Below are 25,786 nucleotides of genomic sequence, written 5' to 3' on the forward strand. Positions count from 1 at the left end.
GAAATGGCACAATCTTGGCTTACTGCAATCTCTGCCTCCCAGGTTTAAGCGATTCTCCTGCCTCAGTCTCCCGAGTAGCTGGGACTACAGGTGCGCGCCACCACGACCAGCTGATTTTTTGTATTTTTCGTAGAGATGGGGTTTAACCATGTTGGCCAGGATGGTCTCAATCTCTTGACCTCATTATCTGCCTCCCTCAGCCTCCCAAAGTGCTGGGATTACAGGCGTGAGTCACTGCACCCAGCCTATAATGAATTAATTTGACACCCTTCCTCTCTACTTCTGTATCACCTTGGGTTCCAGCACAGCAGCCATCTCAACAGGGTGATTGAGTCTTGATATTTCAGTCTGTCCAGCTTGACTGTAAGCTCTCTGAAGTCATGCACCTTGAGACCTCACATAACTTTGGTATATATACATAGCATATGTCCCATAAATGTTTGTTGAAAAGATGAATAGATAAATGAATGCATGGTAATTCTTAATTAGGAAAGAAGTCAATAAGCAGTCCCTTCCTCCTTTTCCTAACCTTGAGAATGTTGACATTTCAGTAAAACTAGTAGTAGATATTGGTTATTCTAAGGTCACTCTATTTGTGTTTATTGGTTGTGAGTTCTGATCATAAAAATTCAGAAGATAAGAATAATAATCTTAGCCATCATTTAATGAGGATTTCTATGTTCTAGGCACCTTCCTAAGTATTTTTTGCATATTAGTTCATTTAATCCTTCCTACACCTCTAAGAAGGAAATATTTTCATCACCAATTTACAAAAAAGGAAGGTGAATTTGAGATGGGCTAAGTAGATGCTTTCAATACTCCATTTGCTAAAGAGTGATTCTGGCCAAAAGTTGCTCATGGCATAGGCTCCTCACTTTCCCACAATTCTGCATTAAAAATTAAAAAGTTAACTTCCTTGCAGTGAACCTATAGAAACTGAATGTCATGTTCAGCATGTTTTGAATCCAAGAACCCTAGCTGCCACAGAGAGTCAGTTGATTCCATCTGGAAGAGAGACTAAAACTCAGAGTCCTTTCTAGAGGAAATCCCTCTTGTTTATTTTTATGTGTGGAGATTCTAGAGTGAATGGATGAAGGCACATGGGGCAGGGTTAGGCTGTGCTAAACATTCTAAGACACAGACAGAGCAGCAACAGGGTTGGGACCTTCTGAGAGAAGAGGCACGTACTGAAGTAAAAGTGGATATTTGAAGAGTGATACCAGTGGAAGGCATGGCTGGGAGTTTTTAAAGAAGGAGGATATTCTTTCCTGATTAAAGGCTTTGTCCATGCAAACCAAGGCTTCCTGGGTTGGTCGCTTTGTTGTTAAATGCAGAGATCATTCCAAGGGGTGTAGTTGCTGTGTTGTTTTTCTTGCTTTGTTTGCTAAATGAAAACATCCCTGCTTAATTGCAGTCCCTTCACACAGAGCTTTGGTAGGGAAAACAAAGGCATTGTTCCACCAAATGGAAAAAGCACCAAATTGACAAAAAGCATTTAATAATTGCAGACCCCCTAACAAAAAAGTGTTTCAGACCAGAAAGAAAATCCAAATAACATTTTTAACTTTATTAAAGTTAAATTTGTAATTAAATTTTAACGATAAAGTTAAATTTATTGAAATGTAATCTACATAGAGTAAAGTGAACATATCGTAAGTATACAGCTCAATGCATTGTCACAAACTGAACATATCTGTGGAACCACCACCCAAATAGTGTTTTTGTTTTGTTTTGTTTTTAAATGTTCTCTGAGGCCAGGTGCAGTGGCTCATGCCTGTAATCATGCCCAGCACTTTGGGAGCCTGAGGTGGTGGATCCCTTGAAATCCGGAGTTCAATCCCAGATACTCGGGAGGTTGAGGCAGGAGAATCACTTGAACCTGGGAAGCGGAGGTTGCAGTGAGCTGAGATCGCGCCATTGCACTGCAGCCTGGGCAACAAGAGCGAAACTTCGTCTCAAAAAATAAAATAAAATAAAATAAAATAAATAAAATAAAATAAAATAAAATATATTCTCTGTATTCTACCAAGGTTTAATATCCTAAACAAAATTAACTTTTTCATCCGTGTTCGTTTCTTCTAGAATATAAAACATTCTTTTAAGTAATTTAAATTCCTTGGCTTTTCTCTGTTCCACCTGCCACCTGATGCCACTCTTCTTCCCTCACCTTCTCCAGATGCCTAGAATTTGTTATTCTGGCCAGTTCAGACTGTCATCCAGCCTCTGCAAGGGTCAGCTCTCAGGGGCATGTGCGTATGAACCTTGTATATCACTTGTTCATGCTACTTTATGCTAGGCAGTATGCTAGATGCTTTAGACAGATTAGCTCTAATTTTCACAATGACTCTGTTAAGGTAAGTATTATTGTCCTCATTACGTACAAGAAGCAGATCAGGATCAGAGCATCCAACTGCAGCTTAGAAGTCACAGTTCAGAGATACAGTCCCAGGATGGCTTCCCTCCTGCAACTACCTCTCCGGGGCCACAGATGTTCGTAGGCAAGAAAGGAGGACAAGGTAATTGACCAGGTCATCCCAACACCTTTTGTGTGGCTCTGGAGTACTGTTTTGTACTCATTATATTTCCTTCCTGTGCTAGGACAGATGTATTCAGAAAGAACTGTGAAGTTTTCCCTTTCGATCATATTCCGCTTTTGCAAACCATTCCTTTCTCCTAGTCCATGCTGAGATGGTTGAGAGTCACCAAGCATCTGCCTGCACACCAGTGGCTCCTGCTTGCTGTGTGTTTCTTTTTCCCATCGACCCTAGACTGAAGTTAGTCACTGATGCTTTGGCTCTGATGACCCCCTTCTGGTTTCTAGCCAGTGGGTGAAATCATTATATATAAGAGCAGTTCCCAGCTTTCAAGAGGTTTGTTTACTTTGCTTCCTCCTGATCTTCCAAAGTGGAAATTTTGCCTTATCTTTATATTCCCAGTGACCAGCACAGGGCAGCATATCCAGTAAGTGCCTGAGACATTTGCTGAACTGAAAGCACTGTTGCCATAATGAAAGTGAAAAGGTGGTGGATAATCACAGTACAAAGGGATCATTATGCTGTCATCTTTATCCTGATTGACACTCTTGAGCTCAGAATTTTTCTGTGGCTATCACCTATAGGCAATGAAGCCTTTCTGACCTAATCTTTGCCTGCTGCCCATGCTTAGCTCCCTGTGCTTTACTCTCCTGCCCTCCCCCATCCTCTCCCTGCCCAATACCACATGATTTGTCCTGACCTCTCATTTGCACCATGCATTTGTACTTGCTCCTTGATCCTGTGTCCTCTCACCGTCTTGAAGGACCAACTTCCATTTCTTCTTAACTTGGAACTTGAAAGCGCCCTCTGACTGTTAAGTATTTCATTCCCTTGCTTCCCCTTCATCTTGCATGTACCTGTATCTCTGTTATAGCATTTATCTGTCTTGCACATAGGTTTTTTAACGTTTGCTTCCCGATCTGATAGTAGGCAACTTAAGAGTAAGGACCACGTCTTTTTATTTCTGCATATCCTGGGAGACAGATGATGCTCAATAGATATTTAAATGGTCTAGGCATCGTGGCAGGTGCCTGTAATCCCAGCTACTTGGGAGGCTGAGGCAGGAGAATCTCTTGAACCCAGGAGGTGGAGGCTGCAGTAAGCCAAGATTGCACCACTGCACTCCAGCCTGGGTGACAGAGCGAGACTGCATCTCAAAAAATAAAATAAATAAATAAAAACTAAAATAAAAATAAGAATTAAAAAAATATTATTAAATGAATGAATGAACAAATGAAAGTACTAAATATGGATTTTTTAACAGCTTTATGAAGACATAATTCACATACCATACAATTCACCTATTTAAAACATATAAGTTAATTTTATACTTTTTAAAAACTTTGTGTATAATATAGTCACAGATGTATGCAACCATTACCACAGTCAATTTCAGAGCATTTTCATCACTTCAAAAAGAAACCCCTTACCCCATAGCTATCACTCCCCTATGCTTTAATCTACCCCCTCATCCCTAAGCAATCATTGATCTGCTTTGTCTCTATACATTTCTCTGTTTTTTTTATTTTAATTTTAATTAATTTTTTTTTCTTTTGAGACAGAATTTCTCTCTTGTTGCCCAGGCTGAAGTGCAATGGCGCAATCTTGGCTTATTGCAACCTCCATCTCCCAGGTTCAAGCAATTCTCCTGCCCCAGCCTCCCAAATAGCTGGGATTACAGACATGCGCCACCACACCCGGCTAATTTTGTAACTTTAGTAGAGACAGGGTTTCACCATGTTGCCCAGGCGGTCTCAAACTCCTGACCTCATGTGATCCACCCACCTCGGCCTCCTGAAGTGCTGGGATTACAGGCATGAGCCACCATGTCCGGCCACATTTCTCTATTTTGATAATTTTATATGAATGGAATAATATAACGTATGGTCTTTTGTGACTGTCTTCTTTCACTTAGTATAATATTTTCAAGATTTCTCCGTGTTGTAGCTTGTTTCAGTACTTCACTTCTGCTTATAGCCAACTACTAATTCCTTGTATGCATACGCCACATTTTCAATTTCATCAGTTGATGGATATTTGGGTTGTATTTACTCTTTGGCCTTTATAAATAATATCGTTATGAATATTCATGTGCAAGGTTTTCTGTGGATGTATGTTTTCATTTCTCTTGGGCATGTACCTAGAAGTAGAATGGCGGGATCATACAGTAACTCTGTGTTCAACAATTTGAGGAACTGTGAGACTATTTTCTGAAGTGCCTGCACCATTTCAAATTCCCACCAACAGTGTATGAGGCTTCTAGTTTATATCATTGCCAAAACTTGTTCTCTGTCTTGTTTCTATCCAACTAGTGGTTATGAAGTGCTATGTCATTATACTTTTTGTTTGCAGTTCCCTGATGCAAATCTTTCTATGTAATTATTGGCTAATTTTTATATTTCCTTTAGTTTATTCAGATCATTTGCCCATTTTTATTTTCATTTTCATTTTGAGACAGAATCTCACTCTTCACCCTGGCTGGAGTGCAGTGGCGTGATCTCGGCTCACTGCAACCTCCGCCTCCCAGGTTCAAGCGATTCTCCTACCTCAGCCTCCTGAGTAGCTGGGATTACAGGTGCCCACCACCACACCCAGCTAATTTTTGTATTTTTAGTAGAGATGGGGTTTCACCATGTTGGCCAGGCTGGTTTTGAACTCCTGACCTCAGGTGATCTGCCCACCTCAGCCTCCTAAAGTGCTGGGATTACAGGCGTGAGCCACTGTGACCAGACTGTAATTCCAGAAGAAGGGTAGTTTTAGCTTTTACATTTAGCTTTTAAATCTATTTAGGGTGATTTTTTCTATGCAGTGTGAGGTAAGGATCCAACTTCAGTATTTTGCACGTGGCTATTCAACTGTCCCTCCACCATCTGTCGAAAAGACGACCCTTTCCCCATTATATGGCCTTGACACCCTTGTTGAAATCAGTTGACCATAGATATACTAAATAAAACTTGTGTTAAGATAGGTAATAATATAAAACACCTTGGTTGAATAATGAAAGCAGAGACTGCTTCTCTTGTCTTTTTATATCGCTTCCACAAATATGAGGGACAGAGCAGCCCTGCTATCACCTAGTCTGTTATTATATAGAAAGGCAGCCCCTGCTTATTGTGTTCAATATTTTATCATTGTTGCTTTTTTAAATTTGAATTAAATTTAATTAAATTTAATATTTTTTTGAGACGAAGTCTTGCTCTGTTGCCCAGGCTGGACTGCAGTGGTGTGATCTCAGCTCACTGCAACCTTCACCTCCCAGGTTCAAGCAATTCTTCTGCCTCAGCCTCTTGAGTATCTGGGCTTACAGGTGTGCATCACCCACACCCTGCTAATTTTTTCTTTTTTTCTTTTTCTTTTTCTTTTTTTTTTTTCTCAAGATAGAGTCTCGCTCTGTCAACCAGGCTGGAGTGCAGTGGTGTAATCTTGGCTCACTGCAATCTCCGCCTCCCGTTTCAGCGATTCTCCTGCCTCAGCCTCCCGAGTAGCTGAGATTACAGGGGTGCACCACTATGTCCAGGTAATTGTTTTTGTATTTTTAGTAGAGATGGGGTTTTACCATGTTTGCCAGGCTGGTCTCCAACTCCTGGCCTCAAGAGATCTGCCCACCTCAGCCTCCCAAAGTGCTAGGATTACAGGCATGAGTGACAGCACCCAACCATGTTTCTTATATCTTTTAAATATATTTGGCATGGTGAAGTGGCTCACACCTATAACTCCAGCACTTTGGGAGGCTGAGGTGGTAGGATTGCTTGAGCCTGGAAAGTCAAGGCTGCAGTGAGGTGTGGTCACACCACTGCACTTCAGCTTGGGTGACAGGGTTAGACACTATCTAAAAATATATATATATACACACACACACACGCGCGCGCGCACACACACACACGCACACATCAATTTTCCCAGATTGTCCTCAGTTTTCCTTCATCACTTCATCTTACCTCTCCTAAATATCTTTATTTACTCCTCCTTTCTTTCTCTGTTTTGTTAGCAATTTCTTCTGTTTTCTAATAATTATGAAAGCATTCAAAATAAATAATAACCATTCCTGTCAAATGAGCTTTAGAATAGGTTTTAGAACCCGGCTTCCCTTGACATTTGTTTTAAAAGGCTCACTGAGGTTTGAATTGTTTTGAATTGAGGGTACAAGCACTTGGTTTCTCTCCTTCTTATATAATTTTGTGGTGATGAAGCCATAGTTGAATGTAGCCTTTTAGGATGGCCATGGCCTGAGAATCCACACTTGGCTTCTATCTAAAGCTGATTCAGATTCTGAAAATGGCTGTTGAATACAACACTAAAACCCATGGGGAATGTGAAAATTACTACTTTCCAGAATATCAGTCTCTTCAGAGCATAAAACTAACACTAAAAAGTTCTCATCTTTCTTTCAGCTAATTTGAAATAACAAGCAAAGAGGAAGGGATTTTATTTCCAAAAACAACACCCTCCATTACTGTTGCTTATGGTATTCACTTAGTTTTTAGTCAGTTGATTAGAAGATATTTATTGAACACCTGATGTATACCTCCTCTCTGGGCTCAGTTTTCTAAGAAATAAAAACATTTAAGGCATGGTGCCTGTTCTTCAGAAAGTTCTAGTTTCACTGGAGGGATAAAAATAGTACATAAAAATTGAGAGGAAATTCAGGCTGAGTGCTGTGGCTCACACCTGTAATCCCAGTACGTTGAGAGGCTGAGATGGGTGGATCACCTGAGTCAGGAGTTCGAGACAAGCCTGGGCAACATGGCGAAACCCTGTCTACTAAAAAGCAAAAATTACCTGGATATGGAGGCGCACGCCTGTAATCCCAGCTACTGGGGAGACTGAGGCAAGAGAATTCCTTGAATCCAGGAGGCAGAGGTTGCAGTGAGCTGAGATCCGCAACACTGCACTCCAGCCTGAGTGACAGAGTAAAACTCTGTCAAAAAAAAGGAAGTCAAAGAATTTCTTTTTTTAAAAAAGAGAGGAAATTCAGAGAGACGGCGAGTCCTGTGTGGATTGCTCCTTAGTTGGGATACGTTCACAGAGACCTTAGGGCTTAATCTGACCATTTAAAATAGTCCCACTATCTCCACTGACACTTTATGTGAATGACAGTCAGGCCCCTTCTGCTCTTTCTGTCTGGCTGGTGCAGCCCCTCACCTCCACACAGGACACAGGACTGGTCATGAGGGCCTGGAGTTGGATTTCAGCCCCTGAAGCTAGGTTCCCTTGTACAGTGAACAACCTATATTACTGTACAAGGAGCCCCTAAAGTTCCGAGATACATGTGTAGAACATGCAGGTTTGTTACATAGGTATTAACGTGACATAGTGGTGTGCTGGCACCTAGGTATTAAGCCCTGCATGCACCACACCCCCTAACTGGTCCCAGTGTGTGTTGTTCCCCCACTAGCTGTGTCCATGTGTTCTCATTGTTCAGCTCCCACTAATGAGTGAGAACATGCGGGTTTGGTTTTCTGTTCCTATGTTAGTTTGCTGAGGATGATGGCTTCCAGCTTCATCCATGTCCCTGCAAAGGACGTGTAGTTTCAATTTCTTCAGGGAAGGGAAAATGGGAAGAAGTGAGGGAACACCATGAGCAGGGAACCAAGGTGAGACTGAGTATGTTCTATTCAGTGTCTGATATGAAGGTTGGTGAAGGAGGGTAGAAGATCCTCATTGCCACACTATAAAGTGGTGTTTCTTCCCCTGTTCCTCACCTTTTCCAATATGTAGTATTTTTACTCACAAATATTAACTGAGCAGCTGTTTATTCGTTCCAAACCAAATTATTATGAAAATTGCATCAATTTAGCTATACATAGCTCTATAGACAATAGCATAGTCCTTAAAAATATCAATGCTCATGTGAGCATTTCTCCCTACTTTCTTGCTGTCAAGGCCAAGGGAAAACTTTCCCTTTCTTGCTGTTGGGGCAAGGGAGAAAAGGCATATACATTTATTCATAGTTTTATGTCACATAGGAACCTTTAAAATGAAGACCCAAAGATACAGGGGAAATTGTCCATTTTTATGCTTAGGTTCAAGAAATTATGGACAATTGTGTAGAAATATGACTGGAGGCTGGGCGTGGTGGCTCATGCCTGCAATCTCAGCACTTTGGGAGGCCAAGGCAGGCAGATCACTTGAGGTCAGGAGTTTGAGACCAGCCTGGTCAACATGGTGAAACCCTGTCTCTACTGAAAATACAAAAATTAGCTGGGCATGGTGGCACACGCCTATAATCCTAGCTACTTAGGAGGCTGAGGCACAAGAATCACTTAATCTCTTGAACCCAGGAGGTGGAGGTTGCAGTGAGCCAAGATCGTGCCACTGCACTCCAGCCTGGGTGACAGAGCACGACACTGTAAAAAAAAAAAAAGAAAGAAATATGATTGGACAAAAAGGGTATGATCTATAGTTAATAGATTCAGTGGGGCAACCCAGTAAAGCCTGTCTATCTAGATTCTTCCTGGCCTCTCTGAGCATGCATTCCTTCTGTGTGTGGGGTAAGACCCTCTCTGGAATGGGAATCTTATGACCTACAGTCAAACAAGATAGGTCAGATAGCTTCTTTTTTTTTTTTTTTTTTTGACAGAGTCTCGCTCTGTCACCCAGGTTGGAATACAGTGGCACAATCTTGGCTCACTGCAACCTCCACCTCTCCGGTTCAAGTAATTCTCCTGCCTCAACCTCCGGAGCAGCTGAGATTACAGGTGCCCACCACCATGCCCAGCTAACTTTTTGTATTTTTAGTAGAGACGGAGTTTCACCATGTTGGCCAGGCTGGTCGAGCTCCTGACCTCAAGTGATCTACCCGCCTTGGCCTCCCAAAGTGTTGGGATTACAGGTGTGAGCCACTGCGCCTGGCCAGATAGCTTCTTTATTGCCTGTTTTCACACAGAGAGGCAGAGGGAAAGTTAGAGTGATATTTTTACATTTTATGGCTGGTTTTGGGAAAAGGGATACTGGTTTCTATGATGTGCCTTGGGGAAGAGAGATTATAGTTTCTACGGCTAGCCTCGGGGAAGAATGGGACTGAGACACAGGATGACTGGAGAAGGTCAGAGAAACACTTTTGTTTCTGAGGCCTTCATTTGGGGGTATTGTTTTCTGAGTACCAACATTGCTAATCACACAAATCAGTGTTATACTTTCAAAACTATTGGAAGCATACATTTAAGTACATAATTAGACATTGGAAACAAATTTATTATATTGAGTATTAATATAAGAGTTTTGTCAGGAGTGAGTCATCTGGCTAAACCTAAACTGAAGCCTAATTTAATTTCTTGATTGATAACATTTTTTTTCCAGTTATAAACATAGTACATTTTCTTTGGGGGAGAACTTGAATAATAGAGAACTCAATTTTTTTTTTTTTTTTTGAGACAGTTTCGCTCTTGTTGCCCAGGCTGGAGTGCAATGGTGCGATCTCGGCTTACCACAACCTCCACCTCCCGGGTTCAAGCAGTTCTCCTGGCTCAGCCTCCCAAGTAGCTGGGATTACAGGCATGCACCGCCATACCGGCTAATTTTGTATTTTTAGTAGAGATGAGGTCTCTCCATGTTGATCAGGCTAGTCTTGAACTCCCAACTTCAGGTGATCCACCTGCCACGGCCTCTCAAAGTGCTGGGATTACAGGTGTGAGCCACCTTGCCTGACTGAGGTAAAGGTTTTAATATTTGGGTGAATGAATATTAACTTTTATTTTTTTTTGAAACAGGGTCTCACTCTGTTGCCCAGACTGGAGGACAGTGGTGCAATCACAGCTCACTGCAGCCTCAAACTCCTGGGCTCAAATGATGCTCCCACCTCAGCCTCCCGGGGGTAGCTAAGACTACAGGCATGTGCCACTACACCCAACTATTTTTTGGTATTTTTTGTAGAGATGGGGTTTTGCCATATTGCCCAGGTTGGTCTCAAATTCCTGGGCTCAAGTGATCCTCCCACCTTGGCCTCCTGAACTGCTGGGATTAAGGTGTGAGCCACCATGCCCAGTCTGTTTTGCTTTTAAAAATAATTGATCGTATTAACACATGACTTGTTTTTTAAAGCTCTCTTTCTAAATTCTGAAGCATCTTTTTGACCTAAGCCCCACAGGCCATTTCGCCTCCCTCCCTGGCTTTTGCTTCTGTACATCATTCACATCTATTTCCAGGTTACATAGGGCCTCCTCAGCTCTTTTGAATTTTTTTTCCCAATGTACAAGGAGATCGCTATCAGCTTATTTCTATTCTTGTACTGGCCCCTAAATGTAGTAGTTCCTTCTATTGTAGTGCTGCCTTCCCTCTGGGTTAATATGCATCTGGGAAATCTGAGTCAGATATAGACCCAGGAAAGGTGGAAATCAGTTCACATGCACAAGCAAAACCTGGTGAGTGCTTGCAGCAGGCAAATATTGTTTTGTGTGTGTGTGTGTGTGTGTGTGTGTGTGTGTGTGTGTGTGTGTGTTTTGAGACAGTCTTGCTCTGTTGCCCAGACTGGAGTGCAGTGGCACAATCTCGGCTCACTGCAACCTCCGTCTCCTGGGTTCAAGTGATTCTCCTGCCTTAGCCTCTTGAGTAGCTAGGATTACAGGTGCCTGCCACCGCACTTGGCTAATTTCGTATTTTTAGTAGAGACAGGGATTTGCTATGTTGGCCAGGATGGTCTTGAACTCCCAATTTCTGGTGATCTAACCACCTCAGCCTCCCAAAATGCTGGGATTACAGGCATGAGCCACTGCACCCAGACTCTACAATTCAATTTTAAGAGTTATTATGTTCTGGATGCAAATCTGTTATTAGACATAGAATTTGCAAATACTTTCTCCCATTCTGTTCTTGATGGTATTGTTCGTAGCACAAAAGTTTTTAATTTTGAAATAGTCCAATTTGTCTATTTCTCTGTTATGTTGCTTGTGCTTTTGGCATCGTGTCTAAGGAGCCACGCCTAACCCAAGCCTATGGAAACTTGCTACTTACGTCTTCTTTCAAACATAGGAGTTTTATAATTTTAGCTCTTATGTTTAGTTCTATAATCCATTTTAACATAATTTTTTCTTTCTTTTTTTTTGAGACAGAGTTTCGCTCTTGTTGCCCTGGCTGGAGTGCAGTGGTATGATCTCGGCTCACCACAACCTCCACCCCCCCGAGTTCAAGCGATTCTCCTGCCTCAGCCTCCTGAGTAGCTGGGATTACAGGCATGCACCACCATGCCCAGCTAATTTTGTATTTTTGGTAGAGATGGGGTTTCTCCATGGTGGTCAGGTTGGTCTCGAACTCTTGACCTCAGGTGATCTACCCACCTTGGCCTCCCGAAGTGCTGGGATTATAGGTGTGAGCCACTTCACCCTGCCGACATAATTTTTGTATAAGTCATGAGGTATATATTAAAAATAGGTTAATTGTATGGTGTGTGAATTATCTCTGAGTAAAGCTTGAAGAAGAAGGAAGGGGAGGGGGTGGGAGAAGAGGGGGAGAAGAAAGAGGAGAAGTCATCCTGGCAGCCTCTGCTTCCTCCTTCTTGAGCCCCGCATCACCACGTCCAGACTTCCTTACTGGAGAGAGGCTATTTTGAGGGGCACCACAGAGCCAACTATCCGGTTCTGGCCATCATCTGCATGCAACTGTGAGTGATCCCAAGCTAGAGTCATAGAGGAACTGCCCAGGTGAACCCCAGACGATGCATCCAGTACTAAGATATAATTAAATGATGGTTATTTTAAGCCACCAAGCTTGTCGTATAGCAAAAGATAATCACAACAAGTAGTAAGTCAAATACTTGCTTTAACATTGTGACTACATATTAATCCTAAAATAAAATCCCGCGAAAGGCTTGGTCTTCAAAATAAGAACCTGGATGGGGACATTAGTTGATTATAAGGGGAAGTGAAATAAGGAAGCGCTAAGGCTGGTGGAGCATGTTGTAAATGGCAGGTTGACCCAATCCAGGCAGGCATGCCAGCTGGCCTCCATCCTAAAGCTCACACTGGCAGAAGCAGCTAACCAGTCACTTGTCCAGAGGCCACTAGATACTTAGTAGGAGCTCTAGACGGCTGGCAGGTCATGTTTCTAGTTACAAGAAATGACACAAGTTAACCCCATCTGCTCGCCCTCCCCATTGCCTGAAAGGAAAATCACTGAACTGGGAGGGACAGGGTGGTCCGAAACAGGGATAAAGGCCAGAGGGATAAAGGCTGGGAGTCTGTGTTTATATCTTAAATGGAGACTATCAGTAGTGCCGAACTCTCTTGATTATCTCCACACAGGTCTCCTTTTTTTTCTTTTTTTTTTTTTTTTAAAGAGACAGGGTCTTTTTTTTTTTTGGAGATGGAGTCTCATTCTGTCGCCCAGGCTGGAGTGCAATGTCACCATCTCAGCTCACTGTAACCTCCACCTCCTGGGTTCAAGTGATTCTCCTGCCTCAGCCTCCCAAGTAGCCGGGATTATAGGCACCCACCACCACACCCAGCTAATTTTTTTGTATTTTTGGTAGAGACGGGGTTTCACCCTGTTGGTCAGGCTGATCTTGAACTCCTGACCTCAGGTGATCCACCCGCCTTGACCTCCCAAAGTTCTGGGATTACAGGCATGATCCACCTTGCCTGACCAGAGACAGGGTCTTGCTCCATCCAGGCTGGAGTGCAATGGCACAATCATAGCTCACGGCAACTTCGAACTCCTGGGCTCAAGGCATCTTCCTGCCTCGGCCTCCCAAAGTGGTGGGATTAAAGGTGGGAGTGAGCAACTGCACCCAGGTTGGGGTTATTTTTAGTATATACTTGGATAATGATGTATAGCAGGAGAATCCTTAGAATTAAATTTAATTTATTCACTCAGCTTTTTGAACACCTACTGTGCTAGGAAAAAACTGTGAACCACATAGACAGGTTCTCTGGTCTCAAAAAGCTTCTAATCAAGTGAGCAGGTAATTCCCCTAGTGCTTTGAGAGGGACCTTAGAAATGGTACATGGTCTGTATTTGCAGGAATTGGAGATTTCTTAGAGAAAGTGATATCTAAAACCAGAAAACTGAGGACGCTAGTTTTTCTTCCATTTTGTCCTCCAAGACACCTTATTTCAGGGTCAAAAGAAGTGAAGGAATGGTAGTATTTCTTGCCTGGGCATGCACATGGGTCATTCTATTTTTTTTTTTTTTTTTTTTTTGCGACAGAGTCTTGCCCTGTTGCCCAGGCTGGAGTGCAATGGTGCGATCGTGGCTCACTGCAACCTCTGCCTCCTGGGTTTGAGTGATGCTCCTGCCTCACCCTCTCATGTAGCTGGAATTATAGGCATGTGCCACCATGCCTGGCTAATTTTTGTATTTTTAGTAGAGACAGAGTTTCATCATGTTGGCCAGGGTGGTCTCGAACTCCTGACCTCAAGTGATTTGCCTGCCTTGGCCTCCCAAAGGGCTGGGATTACAGGCGTGAGCCACCGCGCCCGGCCTCTATTTTCTTTTCTAGATTCTTGTCATCATTCCATGTGGCTTTATTCTATGCAGTTTATTCCCTGGAACTTCAGTGTTCATCTGTCATTCTGTTGCGACTTTCTGAGCTATGTAACATGCCTCAGTGTGTGTGGTTTCACATATTTTGCCACCACTTATTCCTACGAATGTGTTCCAGCCATCTATTCCTACAAAACAAATCATACTAAGTATTTAGCAGTCTAAAACAACCATGATGTATTATTTCTTTTGATTCTATGGTTTGCATGGTGGTTCCTCTATTGTTTTCATCTGGGCACATTCATAGAGGTCAGGAGTTCGAGACCAGCCTGACCAACATGGTGAAACCCTGTCTCTACTAAAAATACAAAAATTATCTGGGTGTGGTGGTGCACACCTGTAATCCCAGCTGCTCAGGAGGCTGAGGCAGGAGAATAGCTTGAACCCGGGAGGCAGAGGTTGCAGTGAGCCGAGATTGCGTCACTGCACTCCAGCCTGGGTGACATAGTGAGACTCTGTCTCAAAAACAAAACAAAACAAAACAAAACAAAAAAAAGAAGAACCTCACTTTCACTGCATCCCGTTGGTCTGAGCAAGTCACAAAGCTAGCCCAGGTTCAAGGGAAATTGAAATGGACTCCGCCTCTGGATAGGAGAAGCAATGAAGTCACACTGGAAGACACGTGAAGAACTACCGTGTCCATTTTTGCTTTGCATACATTTTCCTAGAGAATGTTCTTATGTTTCTTTCACTTGTGTTGACATACATGTGACAGTTGTCCTTACCACCTTCCAAGAAGGGGTTGTCCATTATTATATTAAATAAAATTCATATTGCTTATACCAATTCAACTGTTACTAACTTTGGGAAATAAGCCTGTTGGGTATTTCTTTTTTTTTTTCTTTTTTTGAGACGGAGTCTCGCTCTGTTGCCCAGGCTGGAGTGCAGTGGTGTGATCTCGGCTCACTGCAAGCTCTGCCTCCCGGGTTCACACCATTCTCCTGCCTCAGCCTCCCCAGCAGCTGGGACTACAGGTGCACACTGCCACGCCTGGTTAATTTTTGTATTTTTAGTAGAGACGGGGTTTCACCGTGTTAGCCAGGATGGTCTCGATCTCCTGACCTTGTGATCTGCCCACCTCAGCCTCCCAAAGTGCTGGAATTACAGGCATGAGCCACTGTACCCGACCGCCTGTTGGCTATTTCTAAGCATGGATTAAAGTGAAGAAGAGGTTTAATTTGGGAAAAGATCTAAATAAGATTTTTTTTTTTTTTTTTTTTGAAACGGAGTCGTGCTCTGTCCCCCAGGCTGGAGTACACTGGTGTGATCTCGGTTCAGTGCAACCTCTGCCTCCCAGGTTCAAGAGATTCTCCTGCCTCAGCCTTCTACCATAGTAGCTGGGATTACAGGCATGCACCACCACACCCAGCCAATTTTTGTATTTTTAGTAGAGATGGGGTTTCACTGTGTTGGCCAGACTGGTCTTAAACTCATAACCTCAAGTGATCCGCCCTCCTTGGCCTCCCAAAATGCTGGGACTACAGGCGTGAGCCTCTGTGCTTGGTGTCTACATAAGATTTTTAAGTGACTTCTGTTACATGCTGAATGAGAAGGTCTTTAATGAGTTCTATTAGATGCTTATACCTTGTATACTCTTATACTCTTAATAAGGGTATACGTTCATGGGCCAGGCGCAGTGGCTCACACCTGTAATCCCAGCACTTTGGGAGGCTGAGGCGGGCAGATTACAAGGTCAGAAGTTCAAGACCAGCCTAGCCAACATGGTGAAACCTCGTTTCCACTAAAGATACAAAAATTAGGCATGGTGGCACACGCCTATAATCCCAGCTACTCAGGAGGCTGAGGCAGAATTGCTCGAACCTGTGAGTCAGAGGTTGCAGTGAGCTGAGATTATGCCACTGCACTCCAGTCTGGGTGACAGGGTGAGACTTTCTCTAAAAAAAAAAAAAAAAAAAAGTATACATTCATGTACTTAGAACTTCACTTGCCCCCAAGATTTTTGTTGATAACAACAATTTAGTGAAGCAAGTGGAACAGGTATTATCTTCCTCATTTAATATAAGTTTGGGAGACAGTGAGAAGTTACATGACTAGTTTGTAGCAGAGCTATGTTTGGGTCCCAGGCATCTAATTTCTAATCCTGAGCCCCTTCCATGGATTTCAGATAGAACTCTAATCATTCTAGGAAGAGAGAAGGGACCTTAAAGGAATCTCCATTTTCATGATTTCATAGCTATGAAGGCAGAAATTCATCTTGCCCCAATGTAGGTACAATGATTACTTACATAGCATAACACTTTGTGTATACTGTACATTATTTTTTATTACAAAGTTGTTTCATTCACACTCATATGATTTTCACAAAAGCTGGCTAAGAATACCATTATACTCTTGAGAAAAACAAGGTTGAATAAAAGAAAAGTGGCTCCCAGCACGTTGGAAGGCTGAGGCTGGCAGATCACCTGAGATCAGGAGTTCAAGACTAGCCTGGCCAACATGATGAAACCCCGTCTCTACTAAAAATACAAAAATTAGCCGGGCTTGGTGGCACATGCCTGTAATCAGGAACTCATCAGGAATAATTTTGTGGAGGAACATGACACAATGAACGTGGCATTTTATATGGTTCAATTTTTAATTTAACAGTTTTATGGGCCATGTGTGGTAGCTCACACCTGTAATCCCAACACTTTGAGAGGCCGAGGCCAGCAGATCACTTGAGGTCAGGAGTTTGAGACCAGCACGGCCAACATGGTGAAAACCCATCTCTACTAAAAATACAAAAAAAAAAAAAAAAAAAATTAGCTGGACATGGTGGTGCATGCCTGTAGTTCCAGCTACTTGGGAGGCTGAGGCAGGAGAATCACCTGAACTTGGGAGGTAGAGATTGCAGTGCGCTGATATTGCGCCACTGCACTCCAGCCTGGGTGACAGAGCAAGACTGTCTCAAACAAAACAAAACCAAAAAGCCCCAAAGTTTTATGGACAAAAGTGGACTCAACCTTCTTGGAGCCTGCAATTGACCTATCTTTAATCTGATAATCACAGAAACTGTACAGGGAGCAATGAGATGGTCTAATTGAGACCCGACCATAACTGAGATGCAAAACAAGGAGTCAAGTAGGCACAGGAGGGAGTGGTGAGGAGAAGAGAGGGAGAGCATTCTAGCCATGGAGATGGCAAATTCAAAGGCCTGTGGTAGATGGGGCATGGTATGTTTGAGGAACTGAAAGAGAGCAGGATCACGCTTACTTTATATGCCATGTGAAGAATTTTGGTCTTTATCCTAAAAGCAATGAGAAGCTATGGAAGTGTATTTTCAACAGGGGAAGGACATTATCAGGTTTGAATTTTTAAAAGATAATTTAATAGTTATGTCTAGACTTAGGTGTCCAAGGTTGGGTTGAGAATAAGAGTGGATGCATAGTATAGTCAATTAAGAAAACACTGTAGTTGTCTAGGTTAAAAGTATTGGTATTTTAGGCCAGGCGCGGTGGCTCAAGCTTGTAATCCCAGCACTTTGGGAGGCCGAGACAGGCGGATCACGAGGTCAGGAAATCGAGACCAGCCTGGCTAACACGGTGAAACCCCGTCTCTACCAAAAAAATACAAAAAACTAGCCGGGCGAGGTGGCGGGCGCCTGTAGTCCCAGCTACTCGGGAGGCTGAGGCAGGAGAATGGCGTAGACCCAGGAGGTGGAGCTTGCAGTGAGCTGAGATCTGGCCACTGCACTCCAGCCTGGGCCACAGAGCAAGACTCTGTCTCAAAAAAAAAAAAAAAAAGTATTGGTATTTTAGACTAAGGTAATGGCAATGCCTGAGATGGGAAGGCTTAGACATACATGAGAGAGATTTAGGAGTTCAAGTTCACAGTTCATACTGATGACTGGGCAGGGGGTGAGGAAGAGGGAGGGGCCAAGGACAATGTCTCATTTTCTGGCTGAACAGTGTAAGCACTGACTGGCACAGGACCAGGTTTGGAAGGAAGAATGTAAGCTCAGTTTTGGGCTTGTTGATTTTGAGGTGGCTTTGAGAAATCTATGTGAATGCAAAGCTGTAGGGTTGGGAGTATAGGCCTGGTCTGGGAATATAAATTTGGGAATCTTTGGAACATGGATGGTAATTGAAGACAGGGACATGGAGGAGCTCACCAGAGAGACTATGGAATGAGAAAAGAGGTATGTAGGGACTGAATCTCAAGGAATTCCAGCCTTTAAAGTCCAGGGAGATGCAGAGAAGCCAACACAAGGGTAGCTGAGTAAGAGATAGGAGCAGAGGGCGGGTCGGAAACCAGGAAACCAGTAGAGTGTGATTGATGTCCCCCTAGCTGAGGGCAGTGGTCAGTCTCGCTCTGTCACTCAGGCTGGAGTGCAGTGGTGCGAACTCGTCTCACTGCAACCTCTGCCTCCTGGGTTCGAGCGACTCTCCTGCCTCAGCCTCTTGAGTAGCTGGTACTACAGGCATGTGCCAATGTGTCTGGCTAATTTTCTCGTATTTTTAGTGGAGACGGGGTTTTGCCAAGCCAGGCTAATCTCAAACTCCTGACCTCAAGCGATCCACCTGCCTCGGCTTCCCAAGGTACTGGGATTACAGGTGTGAGCCACCATTCCCGGCCCCATATACTGGTATTAATGTCAACCAGAATAAGGACTGACATTTGTGTTTCATTGCATCATATATGGATGCATAGGAGAACACTTATAGGCCCAGATGGAGCTATTTTGGAGATGTGAAATGGATCCAGAGGAGCTGAGGAATGCCTGGGAAGATAGGTGTGAGAAGCAAGCTATGTGGGTACGGGAGGATTTCAAGAGTCACTTATGTAGTCGTCTTAGTTCAGGCTACTGTGACAAAATATACCATAGGCTGAGTAGCTTAAACAACAAACATTTGTTTGGGAGGTCCAAGATCAAGGTGCCAGCAGATCCAGTGACACCTGCTTCTTGGTTTGCAGGTGGCTGCTTCTTGGTTTGATCCTGCTTCTTGGTTTGCAGATGGCTGTCTTCTGGCTATGTCCTCACATGGCAAGAGCAGAGAGAAAGAAAGAGAGCAAGCTCCCTTTTGTCTCTTTTTATAAGGGCACTAATGCCATCGCGAGGGCTCCAACGTCATAACCTAACTACCTCCCAAATGCGCCACCTGCAAATATCATCACAGTAGAGACTAGAGATTCACAATATGTAATTAGCAGGGACGGCTGGGCATGGTGGCTCATGCTGGTAATCTTGGCACTTTGGGAGGCCAAGACGGCAGGATCACGAGGTCAGGAGTTCGAGACCAGCCTGGACAATATGGTGAAACCCCGTCTCTACTAAAAATACAAAAATTCGTCGAGTGTGGTGGCATGTGCCTGTAATCCCAGCTAGTCTGGAGGCCAAGGCAGGAGAATCGCTTGAACTCAGGAGGTGGAGGTTGCAGTGAGCCAAGATCGCACCATTGCCCTCCAGCCTGGGCAACAAGAGTGAAACTCTGTCTCAAAAAAAAAAAAAAATTTAGCGAGGACACAAAACACTCAGTTCACAGCATTAGTCTTCTTAGCACAGAAGTGAAATAATGCAATTAGGAAAGAAATACTAGCCTTTTCAGAATGGTAGAGTAGAACATGAAATTGTAACTTCTTTTCAAGATTGCTAACTTGAATGCAGTCTGCTAATCATAGAGTTTTGGATTGCATTTCCAATTTTTTTTTTTTTCAAATTACTAGGATAAAATGCATCTTGGTTGCTTTTGAAGCAGATCTTCCTCTTAGAAATTACATGTATGGTAGACTGGGCGTAGTGGCTCATGCCTGTAATCCCAGCACTTTGGGAGGCCAAGGCAGGCGGATCACCTGAGGTTGGGAGTTCAAGACCAGCCTGACCAACATGGAGAATACCTGTCGCTACTAAAAATACAAAATTAACTGGGCGTGGTGACACATGCCTGTAATCCTAGCTACTTGGGAGGCCAAGGCAGGAGAATCGCTTGAAACTGGAAGGTGGAGGTTGCAGTGAGCCGAGATCATGCCATTGCACTCCAGCCTGGGCAACAAGAGCAAAACTCTGTCTCAAAAGAAAAAAGAAAAAAAGAAATTACACGTGTGGTGGCACCTGACAGCTGCATCTGTCTGACAACTTTGCTGTGGTACTTCACGGAAGTCTATGATTTCAAATGAGCTGTTTTCCTTTTGTATAGGTTTATTTTTCTTTTCCCTTTTTTTTCTTCCCAGGCTGATGAGCCCTGAAAACACACTCCTGCAGCCCAGGGAGGAGGAAGGGGTCAAGTATGAGCGCACCTTCATGGCATCTGAATTCCTGGACTGGCTGGTTCAGGAAGGTGAGGCCACCACAAGGAAAGAGGCAGAGCAGCTTTGCCACCGGCTTATGGAGCATGGCATCATCCAGCATGGTGAGTGTATTGGGCAGCTTTTGCTGCAGTAACAAGCAGCCCCAAATCTTGTGTCTTACAACAAGTACTTATTTCTCACTCATGAATCTGTAAGTCAGTGGCACCTCTGCTTATGTTCAGCTTGTCTTCAAGCTGGGGGTCAAGTTCAGGTCTGTGCTCCATGCCTTTCCATTCTGGGACACAGACTAGAGGAATATCCACTGTTTGTGATGTGTTGTTTTCAACAGATGGTTGCAGATGCTAAAGAGGGCAGGCAAGTTCTTATAGCACCTCCAAAAGCTGCTGCTTGGATGTAATGTAACATCACAACTCTGTATCTAACTGGCTAAAGCAAGTCATGAAGTCAAGTATAATATGGAGTTGGGAAGTAGATGCCTCCCAGAAGGTTGGTTGTTAGAGGAGAATAAACATTTCCTGAACCATGATGTAAGCTGCCACAGTGAAGAGTTAATCCAAAGAGCCTTCATAAAAGTGTCACTTTCCTTTTAGGACTGAATCACAATGATGCAATGTAAGTTACTAGTTAAGAAGTGTTTTACAGTCAGCCCTTTGTATCTGTGGGTTCTGCGTCTGTGTATTTAACCAACCATGAATTTAAAATCTTTGGAAAAACTTGTGTCTGAACTACACCCACATAGACATTTTTTCATCATTATTCCCTAAACAGTACAATATAATAACTACTTACAGAGTGTTTACGTTGTATTGGGTATTATAAGTAATCTAGAGATGATTTGAAGTATACAAAAGGATGTGCATAGGTTATACATGTAAGGACCAAGAGAATACTTTCCCCTTTGCCCTCTGAAGGTTTGCTGAAAATCACTGACAAGAGGCAGATTTGTTTTGTTTTGTTTAAGACAGAGTCTCCTTCCATTGCCCAGGCTGGACTACAGAGGCACCATCTCGGCTCACTGCAATCTCTGCCTCCCAGGTTCAAGCGATTCTCATTCCTCAGCTTCCCAAGTAGCAGGAATTACAGTGGGATTACAGGTGCACTAATTTTTGCATTTTTAAGGGAGGGATTTGCCATGTTGGCCAGGCTGGCCTCTAACTCCTGGCCTCAAGTGATCCATCTGCCTTGGCCTCCCAAAGAGCTGGGATTACAGGCGTGAACCACCGTGCTGGACCCAAGAAGCAGATGAACAGGAGAAAAGACATACAAATTTATTAACATGTATGGGAGCCTTCAGAATGAAAACCCAGAGATACAGAGAAAATTGTCCGTTGTTATGCTTATATTCAACAAAGTATGGACAGTTATGTAGAAATATGATTGGACAAAAAGGATATGATCTAAAGTTAATAGACTGAGTAGAGGAGCCCAACAAGACCTGTCTGTATAGATTCTTTTTGGCCTCTCTGCAGCATTCATTCTTTCTGGGTGTAAGGCAGGACCTTTCTGGAATGGGAGTCTTTTATTTTTTTTTTTTGAGATTGAGTCTCTCTTTGTCACCCAGGTTGGAGTACAATAGCATGATCTTGGCTCACTGCAACCTCTGCCTCCTGAGTTCAAGTGATGCTCCTGCCTTAGCCTCCCAAGTAGCTGGGATTACAGACGTGCACCACAACACCCAGCTAATTTTGTATGTTTTAGTAGAGATGGGGTTTCACCATGTTGGCCAGGCTGGTCTTGAACTCCTCACCTCAGGTGATCCATCCGCCTCAGCCTTCCAAAGTGCTGGGATTATAAGTGTTAGCCACCATGCCCGGCTTGCAATGGGAGTCTTATGACCTACAGTTAACCAAAGTAGGTCAGATAATTTCTTTATGGCCTGTTTTTACACAGAAAGGCAGAGGGAAAGTTAGAGTAATATTTTAAGATTTTATGTAATCCCAGCACTTTGGGAGGCTGAGGCGGGCGGATCAACTGAGGTCAGGAGTTCAAGACCAGCCTGGCCAACAGGGTGAAACCCCATCTCTATTAAAAACACAAAAAATTAGCTTGGCATGGTGATGTGTGCCTGTAGTCCCAGCTACTCAGGAGGCTGAGGCAAGAGAATCGCTTGAACTCGGGAGGTGGAGGTTGCAGTGAGCTGAGATTGTGCCACTGCATTCCAGCCTTGGTGGCAGACCAAGACTTTGTCTCAAAAAAAAAAAAAGAGTAAGTATTGTTTTACAATACTTTTATTTCATTTAGATATATGCTATAAAACATAGGGGCATATGCAGGTGTATATTGAATTACAACCTAAAATTATTTGTTACTGTGCATTGGAGTCAAATATTTTGGAAGCCGTGGATGTAGAGGCATTGCTTAGAGTGAGTGACACTGTATTCCAGGCTGCTTTCTCCTGTGCAGTTCTGCCACAGTTGGACTCACAGCCGTCTGTTGGTGGCCTAACATGTCTAGCTCTGGTTTCAGTTCACTGAGGAAAGGAAGATGGACAGGGAAGCACAGTGCTGGTGTGATCCCTGACCTTAAACAGTTCATAGTATTGTCAGGACTACGACATGGTTATAGAAGCAATTAGAGAACAGTAGAAGATGTGCTATTTTATTCATTTATTTATTTTACACTATGTGCCAGGCACTGTGCTAATCCTTTTTACCCTTATTAACTTACTAATAAATAAACTCTACGAGGTAGACACTTTTTAAAAAAAAAAAAAATGTATTGTGGTAAGAACATTAATATGAGAGCTACCTTCTCTTATTATTATGTTTTGAGACAGAGTTACTCTGATCATGCGGGGGCAGATCTTGGCTCACTGCCACCTCCACTTCCCAGTTTCAAGGGATTCTCCTGCCTCAGCCTCCCAAGTAGCTGTGTACCACCACACCCAGCTGGTTTTTGTATTTTTAGTAGAAACAGGATTTCACCATGTTGGCCAGGTGGGTCTCAAACTCCTGACTCAAGTGATCCACCTGCCCCAGTCTCCCAAAGTGCTGGGATTACAGCATGAGCCAGCATGCCTGGCCTGAGAGCTACCTTCTTAACAAATGTTTAGATGTACAATACTATAGGGCCAACATTCTTATTATCTCCATTTTACAAATCAGGAGGTGAAGGCACCAATAGGATAAATCACTTGTCTGAGGCCACTCAGGTAGTAATGTCCAAATGGATATTACTGCTAGTAAGCGTGACCTTGGAGTTGAGTGGGATGACTGGGGTTTTCCCCCGTGAAAAGTGGTAGGTTTGGGTTACAGTTGGTTCTTTCATATCTTTGCTCTGCAGAGAAAAAGTCAGATGAGGCTGGGCGCGGTGGCTCAGCGAGCTGGCCAACATGGCAAAACCCTGTCTTTACTGAAGAAACAAAAATTAGCTGGGAGTGGTGGCAGATGCCTGTAATCCCAGCTACCTGGGAGGCTGAGGCAGTGAGAATCTCTTGAACCCTGGAGGTGGAGGGTTTGTATTTTTAGTAGAGAGAGGGTTTCACCATGTCAGTCAGGCAGGTCTCGAACTCCTGACCTCAGGTGATCCGCCTTGGCCTCCCAAAGTGCTAGGATTACAGGCGTGAACCACCGCGCCCAGCCAATAAAATATATTAACCACAGAAGTATGCTTTCCATGGTTGTAGGAGGACTGAATATTCTGTATAGAAACTGGGGTTTCTGAGGGAGTTTCAGTTTCCCAGCACAGTAATTCATTGCTAGGTCACAGGTTGTAACTTGGAGTTATGAAAATATGGCCACCATACCTGTGTATGTTAGAGCTCATGGTAAGTACCAGTTAGTGTCTTGAGCAAAGCTTTTAATTGTCTGGCTAATAATTAATTTCATAGGTTAATAATTAAGGAAAGTCAGCCTTTAGGCTTTGAGCAGAAGGTTTCTGGATAAAAGTGGTTCCCTATTTTGAAACCAGTAAGTGTAAAAATCAGGTTCACCTATAAAATCCTAACTAGCTTCATCTGTGAATGGTGACTGGTGCACTTTACTCAAGGCAGAAATTGTTAGATGAATAATTAACATGCATGTGTATTTATGTGGATATATATATGTGCATGTATATGTACATGTTTATACAAATGTCTATATGTTGACCACATCTATACATATTTGTCTAGCTTTTTAATTTATGGATGGGTACCATGTATAAAGGCATTAGGCTACTTTATAGATCTTAATATACTGTGTATTTAATATGTATGTGCTTCACACATATGCTTTGTATGTTGTACTTATTAAATCCTCACAGCAATTTTGTGGCATTAGTATTATTATTGCAGATTTACAGTGAAGAAATCTGGGCTTCAAATCCTTTAAGAGATTTTCTCAAGTTGCAGAGCTACCCTGTAGCTACTAGGTGTTGTATCTTAGAAAGAAGCTTGCCTTGGTCTGGGATGTATGTGACTGCGTATGGCTGCCTGGCACAATGGAATGAGCACGGTCTTTGGAAGGAGACAGACTGGATTTAGATGCAGCTTTTTCACCTACTAAGTGGCCACGTCTGCATCTCATAACTTTCCTATTCCTTGGATTTTGAAACTATAAAATTAGAGTTACATGATAGACCTTTGAGAGTTTGTTTTTCCAGAGACCTATGAGCATCCACATGTTCAGTGTGTACTAGAAGGTTTCAACGCGTAGTTGTATTGGTGGCTAAGATTTATTACAGTGAAATGATACACAGCAGGGTCAGCAAGAGACAAGGGCACATCAGGTGGAGTGTGGAGAAATCCAGGCACAGGTTCCTATGTTCTTCCTTCTTGAAGGGGCTCCCTCCTCTAGCTGTGAAATGCAGTAACACGTGTGCAATATCTCTGCCCAGGGGAGCCCTTGTAGGGGCCAAGGGAAAACATCCCCTTTCCCGTCTGAAGGTTGGCTGAAAAATCAACTCACAAAAGACAGATCAGTTGGAGAAAAGGCAAACCAATGTATTAGTGTGTACACGGGGAGAACCAGAGTGATTACCTAATATCCCAATGCGGTACAGATGCTATGTCCCCTGCTTCTTAGAGGAAAGGGAGATGGGGAAGTGTGAATGATTTTTAGGAGGATTCAATAGGCTTGAAGAATATACAATGGCCTGCTACGAAGTCCATTGGGTCAGCAGAGCAGACCATGGTTTGTGACAAAACTCTGACCAGGTTTGTCGACAGACTTCAGTCTTTCTTCCTGTCGTATGAGTTCAGTTAATGAAAACTCAGGGAAGGAACCAGAGGTAAATTGTTTTCTTCTTTGGCAGATCCAGACTTAGGCAGGTAGGAACTTCAGAGAACTTTATCCAGTGCTTTGGGGGACACAGAGGATTGAGGGACAGAAGCAGGGGAGAAAGTCAGAGAAATCGTAACTTTTTCTTCAGTTCAGCATATCAAAGTGCCATATTTTGGGGTATCCATTTCTGAGCCCTAATACCATGTTGAGGCGCAGAGCCAAAGATTTTTACTGGGGGCTTTTCTCATAGGTACGCTCTGTTTGCTCAGCCAGCCGCAACCAGCAGCATTCCAGTCTCTCAGAAGGAAAGCAAGTATTCTCCATACATCA

General features: G+C 43.3%; 1 protein-coding gene across 2 annotated transcripts in view; it reads left to right on the forward strand.

Moving 5' to 3' along the window:
• Positions 1–25,786, forward strand: part of DEPTOR (DEP domain containing MTOR interacting protein) — a 185,193-nt gene that overhangs the window by 72,502 nt on the left and 86,905 nt on the right. For both annotated transcript variants that reach the window (XM_025393855.1, XM_025393856.1), the window contains one exon: positions 20,178–20,356. In XM_025393855.1, the coding sequence (XP_025249640.1) occupies positions 20,178–20,356 (179 nt within the window). The remainder of the gene's footprint in view (positions 1–20,177; positions 20,357–25,786) is intronic.

The sequence above is a fragment of the Theropithecus gelada genome, chromosome 8 (genome assembly GCF_003255815.1).
Source record: "Theropithecus gelada isolate Dixy chromosome 8, Tgel_1.0, whole genome shotgun sequence".
In the NCBI taxonomy this organism is placed as follows: Eukaryota; Metazoa; Chordata; class Mammalia; order Primates; family Cercopithecidae; genus Theropithecus; species Theropithecus gelada.